A 12,049-nucleotide genomic window follows, 5' to 3' on the forward strand; every position below is an offset into this window, starting at 1 on the left:
CAAGTTGAGTCTTCCATCAGTGTTAGCTTCGAGTCCTCAAATTTGCGACTGGAGTCTGACTCGAGTCCTCCACGTCTGAAAAAGCTTTAAAGAGTTTTGTCTTCTGTTAACCATGATTACTTCATATTTCTTGGCATCCATTAAACCAAAAAAGTAATACAAAGTAATTTTTGGTGCAGCTCGGAAAAGAAACACAGCTGCCCCTGCATCTGTTTTCAACATGTTGGCAGCTCCTCCTGGTTCGGGACGCTGTCACAGAAGGTTAACCCAAGTTTGAGGGCCAAACAGTGAAGGTCCTGAGTGAGTCAACGCAAATTCACTCTCTGCAGGAGTCCAAGAATAGGCAGTCTTCATGTCTGGTACTGCCCATGTGAATCAAAAAAAGACAATTAGGGGCTTATTAGGGTCTTGGGGAGTCCGCTCGCCTGCTCGGCCCCAGCTCTGAGCCGCTGCCATAGCTCAAAACAGTCAGGGGCATTGTCTCACCTAATTACGCTGAAACCAGAGGTCCCTTTTTGTGTTGCTACTGCCATGCCTGTCCGATTCGCTTCTGCTCCCTGACTGCTAGTCCCTGTCCACTGTGGAAGTGTGCTAATTAGACGAGAAATGGGCCCAAGTAATTATGTCAATTCTTGTTAGGAGTAACGACAATGAGGTATATTATTTTGTCAAGAAAGTTTTGGAGTTGGGGGGCCTCTCTCCCACGTTTCCCAAAGTATTTCCCTCATTACGCCAATAACACATCTGCACATGGAACAGGGGAATGTGGCACACTCGGCAAGTCAGAGTCCCCTACAAACTTCAGAGCATAAATAGATGCACTCATACAGAAATGGAGACTATAGAACGGCAATGGCATGAAGTTATTGCCCTAATTAATGCTTTGTGCCCACAGAGCAAACAGTTGAATCACCAGTGGCACATTGTTAGGATTGTGAGAGCCTTTTGTTTCTTCACCTTAATAGGATGTTTTGATCAACGGCTGTTTGGTGACCTGGCTCCTCTTCTTAAACGCCGAGCTCTGGGAAATGGCAATTAGCTAGATTAGAAGAGCCATTTCTGGAGCCTCAAACAAGCACAAAGATGGATCAAACTGACAGAGCTGGTTCAGAAAATCATCACTGACCTGGACCGTTATAACCTCAAATATATATTTTTTGGAGGCCTTTGGTAGCATACATGAGTGTTTCTGTGGCCTTTAGGTTCAACACACAATGACAAAACAGAAAAGACAAAAAAACAATCATGTCCAGATCTTGTGGATGCGTTATTCCGCTTTGGTCTGTAATCTTGTTAGTGTGCTGTTGCTGCAAGCTTGACAGATAAACACATAGGAAGCAGGTTTCTTCATTTGGGATGTTTACTGCGAAAAGAAGTGTGAAACTGCAACACCAAAAATTAAAAGACTGCATTACAAAATGATCGCTGGCTTTTTTTTTTTTTTTTTGCTTGCATAAACATGTTCAAGAACGTGCACACAGAAAAAGTCTGCACAGCTCGCTCACATGAGCATTTAGCATGAGCTTAAGAGTTAAGCATACTGCTAACGATAAAAACAACTGAAATGGACAATGGACACACTTCGTATTACTTCTGTTCTTTGAAGAAAAAAGTAACAAATTAGAAAAACAACAGCTTCCTTCAGAACAAAAACTGTAAGTAAGAACAGACAAAAGCTGCACAGAGTCGCCCTCAAAGATGCTGCACTGCTCACATATGGAAGAGTACATTTAACTTTGATGGATAAACATGCTTAAGGAGAAAGGAGACAGACAACACATCAGAGCAGGACCCTTTCACCAGACCCTGAGACAGTTAAGGAGCGGAGGAGGATGCTTCAGGACAAGAGGAGGAGACAGAGGGGCAAAGAGGAGAGGAAGAGGTTGGCTGAAGAAGAGCAGCAGAAACACTTAAATGAAAGCAGTCCCACTGTGTACATCCCCGAGACCGGCCTGCTCCGTCTGCCCTGGCCCCCTTTAAACCCTCCCAGGCAGGAGTCAGCATAAGACACTCAGAAAGAGAGAGCAACACGTACACTGTATCTTCATAAACCTGTGTATGGAGATTTGGATCATGAGCAGAGGGAGCAGAGGGAAAGGACATCATCCAAGTATCAAATCAACATCCACTGGAGGGGATCCTGAGAGCTCAGAGAAGGAGCAGAAGAGGAGCACGCTCCAAAGACATGCAGCTTAGGTCAAATGCAAATTCACAGACATAACAGAACACACAACAGATGGCCAGACAAAAGAAATGGATTCAAACAAGTAGACATTTGTGCATAAAATGATAACAATATCAATGTTTGAGACACGTTTTTCTGGGAGACAGCGGGACAATAAACATTCCTCTGAAAACTCTCCATCATTTGAGTCCAGCAAGACATTCAAATGACATGAGACTTTCTATTAGACATGGACACATGTGGGGGAGGAAAAAATACTCCTCTGCTTCACCAGGACTGTACCTGACGAATGTTTTATCAATAATTTACTTCTAAGAACTTGATAAGTCATCTGTATCTAAAAGAAACGGATCAATTTACTATAGCTGACATTTAATACATTACTATCACTTCTATCACTATGACTTCTTCTTTATTCTCACCATTGTATTCAATAGCGCAATTGGAAAAGAGGAAATGTTTAATGATGAATGCTGTCTCTGCATTCTTGGGTAATAATAATTTCTGGTAAGCTAATGTTAGCTAAGATTAGACGGTTTTTAGTCACAAGCTCAGTCTGCGCACTCATGCAGCTGCACTTTTAACATCACCTCATCGCATCAGCTGTTATAAACATGAGATTTTCACTGACTATAATACAAGAATGTTGCTCTACAGCTTTAATCAAAGTCTTTAAAACTAACCCAGTAGAAGTACAATAGGGCTGCTTTTATGATCTTACAGTGCCTGTTAGAAACAAATAATTTACACAGGGAGAGATTAAAAGAACACCAAATCAGTGGACATGTTAAATCAAGTGAATGATAATACAGTTGCTTAAAGACTAGTATGCTTTCTCAGAACAGCTCCTTAAACTGGCTTCTTTTGTTTTAGTTGCTGGTACAATGGATATGTTTGTGTTAGGAAGAGATAAGTATACAGTCAGAGCCACAGTGAAGCAAAGACTAATGTCAGAAAATAGAAATACAAAAAATTATACATGAATTACCAAATAACCGTACTGAACATTTATGATTTGTAAAACTAAGTAATGAAACTAACAACTGTTCACACATTTGAAATTTGAAAGGGGCTAAAAGCTATTTCCTGAATTTACAGTAAGTCTTTTGTAGGGAATATTGGATTAATATTAATATTTTCTTTAATCTGCGGGTCACTTTCTCTGTGCTGAGTTCAGACTTTGTGTTTTGTCTGTAAACTGTTAATAAGACAGACACGGAGCTTGACCTGGGGTGAGTTGCGTTCAGGGGTAGTGAGATGTGATGCGTAAATGTGTTTGTAGCTGCATCCCCTGAGCTAAGTGAAAGGATGCTATTGGTGGACGTCATCCGCACGTGTGTGTAATGCAGAAACCTCATTAGGGCAGCTGCTGATAGGACACTGATGTCTGCGTTCACCTCTGATGAAAAACGTGTCGAACAGCTTCCTATGACGTACTGAAAGTCGCTCCACTCCTCTTTCTGTCACTCTCTTTGCTTTCTTCATTTTATTTTTTAATCGTTATCTTGCATTTATTTTTTCCTATATTTATTTATTTGGGGAACGCATAAAATACATTTGTTTTGATTTGAATCAGTCAAATAAAATGGAAATAATTTCTAAAGCCATGCCTTAAACAAAATAACAGCGAATAGTGACAGGCTCCATTTCCTTTGGTGTTATAACACAAAAGTCTGACATGATAAGTATTTTGCGCCCCTCACGTTTAGGCCTCGTGTGTTTTCGTGCAGGGAATGACAGATGCCTCATCTCTTGATCACATCTCAGATTACAAACCAGCTCTGAATGTGTTTTGGTTTGACCGCCGCTGACAGCCTGACGCACTGCTGCCAAACAGAACCACCTGTTTATTTATTTATGGATTCATCACCACATGTCTCATCCACAAGACTGTTATCTCCGCTTCCATCGTGCGCGTCCGCTCATCTCCATAAACTCTCCTCTGCGCCAATTGTCCGTCCAGATGTCCAGAAGTGTGCCGCAAATTATCTCCGAACGATTGAAAGTGCGCAATAATTGAATAATAGCTGATTAGGGAGGATTAGGTTTGTGGAAACAGGGGGAATATGAGAGTATTGTCGCTTCAATTCACAATTCAGCGGGCTTGCGTTTGAGCTGAGGTTGATTCAGTGATAAGGGAGCGCGGTGATTTCCCCTGACATCCGAAATGTCCGCTTTTACTTTCAGGAGCGCATTTGTGTGCGGAAACATAAACGCAACGTTTCGCAGCTTTTTGTTTTCGAAATCACACCTTAAAAAAAGGAGAGAAAAAAAAGTAAATAAGGATGCTGAAGCATCAGGGGGTGAAAAAAGCTGTTGTGGTATTGCACGCTGGCATTTGCTCCTCTGATGATCTCATATTTGCCCTAAATACAGCCGGGATATTGTTTTCTTTCTCGTGTGACCCGTCAAAGGATAAAAAGACGCTTAATAACCTATGAACAGATGAGCGGCCGCCGAACACAAAACGTTTAGTGCGCAAACCTAATTAGAATATGCAAATGACAGAGTGGCTGAAATGGCACGTTAGAGCTCGAGTCTGTTGACGGATCAATCAGGTTGTTGTCCTAATAAGAAGCTGAATTGATCCATCAGTGTTTCTTCCCATTTGACCACTGAAAAACTTTTATATTTATATATGTAATTTTATCTCGCTCCGGTGACCTTTGAATATTTTTAACGGATTAGCGTTGTTATTGGCATATTTACATTAAAATACAGAACGCCTAGTCTGAACTGCAGTGAGGTGTAATCACACTATTAATCGTTTAAATAGCATATTTATTGCTGCTTTTTACTCTCATGTGTGTCATAATAGATGCATTTTGGTGAATATAAGGCTATTTTTAAGGGTACCCTAAATGAGGCTACTTATTTTCTAAAAACTACGTTTTTTTATTATAACATATAGATATATAATATCAAAATAGCTTTAGACTTCTACATAATTCTAATTCTGTCTAAATTATAAACCTTACAAGCTAAATCTACTTTAACAAAGCAGCATGTTTAAGCACATTTTATTTGAACCTCGCACCTTTTTCTCAGTATTTTTGGTTCTTGACTATTAAGTTTCAGTGAATGAGCGCAGACGTGCTGCAAATTAAGCTGATTTTCCTCGATTTGAGGGATTTATCCGGCTGATTGGATCTGTGAAGAGCCGCTGACTGCAGGTCAGATGATCAGCGACTGAAAACGTGAAGAGTTTCAGTGAAAGTCTTTCGCTGGTGATTTTCTCTCTTTTTTTGGTTGCTAATTTAAAAACACTCTCTCCTCTTCTCTTTGAACATAACACTCAACAACTCAGCAAGAAAACAGCCCATGACTGTTTCCACTTTGTATGCGCTGAACTGTGACATAAATTCGACTTTATGGCATCAAAGTGAACATCAAGCTTTTTGTGCAGAGACTGATGAGGTCATCACCACAATGAATCTCCAGAAATTGTGTAATCTACTTTAATAAAGCTTCAGGGAGCTGATGCAAACTTCAGTGTGGACAGTGTCTCTCCCCTCTCGTGATTGGCTGAAGCCTGTTGCCTGTTGGATAAAAAGCGCAGCCGAGAGGCGGGCAGGGACATAAAGGACTATCACAGGGCTCATTGCACCAGGGACTCCGGCTCTTTTTGAGGGAGCACAAAACAAAAAGTGGGGCCACGCCGCCATGACAGGGAAGGAGGGAGCTGTGCTTTCAGACACTGAGAATAAACAGAAATCTGCCACACAAACCAGCGTGAACCACGGGGGATCCCAGCAGCCGCCTCCAATCTGGAAGATGCCCCCCACGGTGCACCGGCGCACCGGCTTCGGGATCCAGGAGCTGCTCGGCCTCAACAAGGAGCCGCCGGCGGCACCGAGGCGGCCGCTGGAGGCTCTGCCGCACAGGGCGCACGTCCTGGCCGCCAGGTCGGCCCTCGGACACGGGGGTCTCGGGGTCGGTATGGGTTTGCTGGGGCCAGAGGGAATACACTCTTTTTACAGCCAGCCTGCTTTTCTGGAGGTGCTGTCAGAGGCGCAGAATGTGCACCTGCAGCCGCTGCACAGGGCGGCGCACATGGACACGCAGATGGACGCACAGCACTCGGCCAGCTCTGGTGAGTGTTTTACAGTCAAGACCTGGCAACTCTGCGTGTTCTGCAGAGAAGACTGAATGTGTCCAATTGTAAAACTTGAGCGCATATTTATTTTTTCTGAACGGATGGCAGAAATTTATGGCACAGAATGACAGAGGTCAACATGAAAGAGTAAAAGTGTCAAAGCCTTGGCGGTCTGATGGAATGATAATTATAGAGGCTGAAAGTTAAATTAATTTAGAAAAAATAAAGGATTTTAGAATAGTTTTTCTTCTTCAATACAACTTTATATAGTTTTTTTTTAATGAGGAAAAGATTGCAAACGTGTAGAGGTATTGATAAAAATAAGTCTTTAAACTTAAGTTAATTTTGTTTGTTTCTTTGTTTAAACCACATTATATCATTTGGGACAAATACGCGCTGAAGACTCAATATGCGGAAATTAAATACATGAAAGAAAGCGGACTTATTTTTGTAAACACTATAATGTTATCATTCCAATTTTCATATTTAATGTACAATTTATTATTATTATTATTATTATTATTATTATTATTATTATTATTATTATTATTATTATTCGACCTCTTCATCGTCGTTTTTTAGGTTGTTCACTGATGTGTTTCCTCCTCACAGATTCTGATGACATGAGTCTTTCCTCCGGTGATCAGAAATTCTCAAAATCGTCGATGAATCAGAGCAAGAAGAGGAAGAAAAGACGACACAGGTAAAAGCAAACCAAAGGAAATCAAGAGTACAGAACGATGAATGATACATTTCTTTAGACTGATGAAGTCTCGGTGCTGCACCGGCCTCTTTTAGGCCTTTAGAATTTAACATCGATGCAGTCTACTTTCGTTTGGGGTCATCACTGATAAAACCCATAAACAATAAACTCACTATTAATTTGAGTGTGTGTGCTTGTGATGGTCATAATATTGAATTGCATTTAAGCCTAAAATATAGACTAAATAAAAATCATGGCGATTTCCTCTGTGTTGTCTTTTAAAGATTTATAGGGTAGCATGGGTTGTTTGTTTTTTTCTATGCTTTTGGTAAACAAAGAAAAAAGAATGGTAATTTTTCTTTGTTGGTCCTTTTTCTTACTTCTTTGTTAATTCTAAAACTGTTTCATAAAAAATAATAGAAAGAGTAATTCTCTCTCTCTCTCTCTTTTTTTTTTTTTTTTTTTTTAAAAAAAGAAAACCCTCCATTTGATTTCAGATTCAGTGCTGGAACATTTTCGCTACAGTTTTCTATTTTACTACATTTCAGCTGCAGCCGGATTTAAATTTTACAAATGTGAAAGTATGAAACCACCTAAAAATCTAAACAGGTATTTTTATTCTCATACCTTCTCTTTTGTTTTATCTGCAGAACCATTTTCACCTCCTATCAGCTGGAGGAGCTGGAGAAAGCGTTCAATGAAGCTCACTATCCAGACGTGTACGCCCGAGAGATGCTCTCTATGAAGACTGAGCTGCCAGAGGACAGAATACAGGTGTGTTAGTGTGTCTTCATGTCTGCTATTATTTTAGATTTCATCACATGAAACAAGACAACAAAGACCCGCCTTTTTTAGAAATAAAAAGTGTGTATCCAATCAAATTCCTGCCGTGGAAGATCTCTTTAACATGAACACAGCTAGAATTACTTGCAGTCAGAGAGGAAGGTGATGAAGATGGATGTTCAGGAAAACTTCATCAAAAAAAGGAAACAATCAGACAGACAGAGCGACCACTGAGCTGCTCCATCCTCCTCCTCCTCCTCCTCCTCCTCCTCCTCCTCCTCCTCCTCCTCCTCCTCCTCACAATGCCTTCTGCTTTCACATTAGCAGCCAATTCACCCTCTCAGTGTAATTAGTTAATTGAGGAGAACTTATCACCTCTTTCCCTGTGAGAGACGGGCCGCAGCCCTGAAGTGAAATGATAACTACATAGAAATTAATTAGCGCAGGTCAGCGGCTGAGCAGAGGCCTCTGCCTGGCTGCTATGAGCATTTTAATTTCCCGTGATATTTGACCGCCTGTCTCCCATCGATCGGGCCTGGAAATTAACTTATTTTTCAATCAGCCTCTTCGCCCCCTGGGTCACCTCTCTGTTCACACACACACACACACACACACACACACACACACACACACACACACACACAGGGAGTAATGCACACTCACACTGCTGCTGTCAAAAAGCATGATTGCTCATCTGAGCCCCATCTTTTTATGAGATTGAGGTTATCATCAGATCTACCTGAATAGCTTTCCGGGCTTGGCTTTGATCGTTTTTAATTCCAGGTCTGCGAAATACACACACACACACACACACACACACACACACACACACACACCATTCCCTACAATCTCATCCCGCCTCCTCGGCCATTTTAGGGGGCTCATTTTTTCCCTGTTTTCCTCATCCATATTCACAAGCTTGCTGAGGCTATTACAAGGTCTGGCTTGGTGGAAATCAATTTAGGCACTTGAGGAGCCAGAAGGAGAACGATGCACTGGCGCACACACACACACACACAGACACACACACACACACACACACACACACACTCAACTGACAGTAGACCACATATTATATAAATGAAGCAATTAGGAAAAAATAGGAATATTAAACACAGAATTTCAAGACTCACAGCACGCTGACATTTTGAGTCTGTAATGGATCTGTAGGTATTTGAGTCAAGACCGAAAATCCTTTTTGTTTAAGCCTCCAGCAGATGTCATTGTTCCACTGATATTGATCTTCTGGTCCCGAACATAAAACATGTCTGGGCGGGTGATATTTAATACATTTTTAAAACGGCTATGAAAAGGATTGTTTCTAATTTTGTGACTGATTACAGCCTCTGTGACTCTTCCTCGTTGTGTGATGCTGCGAGAATCTAGCAGGAATCCTTTCAGACACATGAAAAATAATCTGCTTTGAATAACAATTTTTCCACAAAGTCAAATCAATTATCTTTTTATAAAATGGAAAATTGCATCTACTTTTCAGTGAAAAATCCAATCTATCAATATGCAAATATTGCTAATTTCAATCCTATTTAACTTAAGGTGTCTCTCTCTTCTATGAAAAGTATAGTGTCAGTTTTCATGTGTTGGAGGTTTTCATCCTGATACAGACGCTTGTCAAAGTCGAATTTAAAGTAAGCACAGAGAAACTTTCCCCCTTCAGCAGATGAATGTGAAACCAGTGTCAAACTGTGCACATTCATCATTCTGCACAGCTCAAGTGGAGCAACAATAATTTTCTTTGAGTGGATAGAGACTTTAAATCATCTTTTTGGGCCAGTCCCAATCATAAATGTTCATAAACAAAACCGAAAATGACATGAAATTGCTCTTCAATCTAATCCTCATCTGACCTTCATCTCTGTCCAGGTGTGGTTTCAGAATCGCAGGGCCAAGTGGAGGAAGAGGGAGAAGTGCTGGGGTCGCAGCAGCGTGATGGCGGAGTACGGCCTGTACGGAGCCATGGTCCGTCACTCCATCCCACTGCCCGAGTCCATCCTCAAGTCAGCCAAGGAGGGCGTCACGGACTCCTACGCTCCGTGGTTACTAGGTGAATTGCTGCAGAAGTATGTTTGTTAAGTGTTGGGTGGGCGGATTGGACTTTTATTTCTTACATTTTGACATGAAGTTGAAATAATAACATGATTTTTATCAATAACACCATGTCAACATGTCTGCAGTGTAAAAGGACTATTAGGTACATTATGACCTTTGAGCTTGAATCATATGGTGGCCTGTGACTGACACAGTTTAACACACAGTCGCTGAGCAATTCAAGAAATGCCGAAAACAAGTTTCTTAAAATTCCAACACTCCCACAGACATTTTCACAGATGCATCATGGTCATTTTGTACTTTTAAAAAGCTGCCTCAATCAGACCTTCAGTCTGATACATAAAATGTTTTTAAATATCCAAATTTTAGTTACTGCACTCTAGGCCCGAGGAAGATCTTATTAACATAATTGCATTTTCCCTCTGTGAGTTTGTCTCGTTGTATTTGAAAATGAGGGATTAATATGTATGGAGCAGGAGCCAGGCTTAGGTCCCGCTCCACGGGAGCCAATAAAAGTGTCAGCATGTCAATAAAAGGTAGCAATCGATGCAGTGATAATCCTACTTCATCAGGACAGATTAGAGCACATGTCCTCTCTCGCCTCATGTCAATTGATTAGTTTAAATCAATTAGGTGACTCTAATTGAATAAGAGGTCCCATCCATCTATCTATCCCTGTAATCTTCCTTCTCTGTCACATTTTATTGTCAAACACCTCAGTACATGCAAAATATGTCCTCTTTCAATACCTCAAACTACACCATGATGCTTAAAAGACAACTTTTAAAGTCCTCACCTGACCGTCCTCTGCAAACCCTAACTTTATAACGTCCTGTCCCCTTCAGGTATGCACAAGAAGTCCATTGAAACCACGCACTCCTCTCCTGAAAAGCCCAGCAGCCTGACACCACCACCACCAATGAAGGAGATACCAGAGGACAAAGCGATGGAGGAAGAGGATGAGAAACACGTGAAAGACACAAATTCACCGATTTCTAAAGAGGAACTGAGGGAGAACAGTATTGCTGCACTGCGAGCGAAGGCGCAGGAGCACAGCGCCAAGATGCTCGGGACAGTCTCTGACAGAGCAAACGGCCACGTCATAACGCATAAAGAGGAAGCTGAGGACAAGGTGACGGAGCGGGAGAAGGCAGAGGTGGACAAGTGTAACTGAAAAATGCCTGCAGGATACAGACTGATGGCGAAACAGCTGCAGGACGGAGTCTGACAACATTTCACGGAGGCAGAAGTCTGGTTTCACGGGTTGAGTTGAAGCCTTGGTGCATGTGGAGTCACAGCTGAACTTCATACTGATCAAACCTGCAGAACGAACATAATCACAGATACACACACAAGAAATCATTTGCTTTCTTCACTTATCTGTCAGGTAAAAAAGATTCTTCAGCTCCAACCATTTGAGGTTATTGCTTCTTCGCTGCTCTAAAATATTTGTACAGCTCACTCCAAACTAACATGCCACCTCCTGTAGGAGACTGACAGACTGAAGGAGGCTGAAGCACGGTTTCCTAACACTTATCGCAGATATTTTGGAAATGGAGCTGCATTAAAAATATATATTTATTTTCATTAAAGACAGATTAACAGTTGTGCGACATGGCAGCTAATTTTATGCAACAGTCTGGATAAAGATGGTTTTGGAAGCAAGCCTCCTTTCAACAACTGACTCATGCACTGTGTCTGCTGCAGAGGTGCTAATGACGAGATGACTGTGACCTCTGACCTCCGTGTGATGACTGATCTCAGTTGGGTCGTCCTGTGAAAAGCCTGAATCTTTTTCTTTCAGCTGTTCCAACATTTGTGATGTACATACTGAAAATAATGTCCAATAGTTCACGCTGTACCACGATGTGATTATCTGTGTTTGTCTCTGTATAAATGTATCTGTAGCCTATAATTAAACAATACTGATATTTGAAGCCCCACCGCCCCCCTTGTTGTTTCTTGACACTAGAAGACTGTTTTCACATGCATCATGGGCTGAAGGGAGAAAGTTTCTTTGTGCTCAATTTAAAGAAATGAAATCAAAATTGCTTATTCAGGCAATATCAAACTTTTTTGTGGAAAAAAAAAAAAAACCCAAATCACGTAATAACACGTAATTATCAAAACTGGGTGTTTTCTGGAGGGGATCATTAACCTCAAAATTCTTCGTGTTGCACAAAGAGAAACTTTTTGCAACTGATGTTGAAATGCA

General features: G+C 41.3%; 1 protein-coding gene across 1 annotated transcript; it reads left to right on the forward strand.

Moving 5' to 3' along the window:
- Positions 1–5,765: 5,765 nt before the first annotated feature.
- On the forward strand, positions 5,766–11,762 carry LOC143336325 (visual system homeobox 2-like). The gene is made up of 5 exons (XM_076756413.1): positions 5,766–6,278; positions 6,894–6,984; positions 7,635–7,758; positions 9,649–9,829; positions 10,680–11,762. Exons 1-5 carry the CDS (start codon positions 5,849–5,851, stop codon positions 11,006–11,008), a joined length of 1,155 nt encoding a protein of 384 aa, XP_076612528.1. The 5' UTR covers positions 5,766–5,848; the 3' UTR covers positions 11,009–11,762.
- Positions 11,763–12,049: the final 287 nt, after the last annotated feature.

Source organism: Chaetodon auriga, chromosome 18, assembly GCF_051107435.1.
Source record: "Chaetodon auriga isolate fChaAug3 chromosome 18, fChaAug3.hap1, whole genome shotgun sequence".
Taxonomy (NCBI): domain Eukaryota; kingdom Metazoa; phylum Chordata; class Actinopteri; order Chaetodontiformes; family Chaetodontidae; genus Chaetodon; species Chaetodon auriga.

What these genes read in the sequence shown, in the direction of transcription:
- LOC143336325 (XM_076756413.1), top strand. Translation starts at nt 5,849, where the DNA reads ATGACAGGGAAGGAGGGAGCTGTGCTTTCAGACACTGAGAATAAACAG. An exon ending in ACAGCACTCGGCCAGCTCTG is followed by an intron (nt 6,279 to 6,893) that starts GTGAGTGTTTTA and finishes TCCTCCTCACAG; the next exon opens with ATTCTGATGACATGAGTCTT. An exon ending in TGCCAGAGGACAGAATACAG is followed by an intron (nt 7,759 to 9,648) that starts GTGTGTTAGTGT and finishes ATCTCTGTCCAG; the next exon opens with GTGTGGTTTCAGAATCGCAG.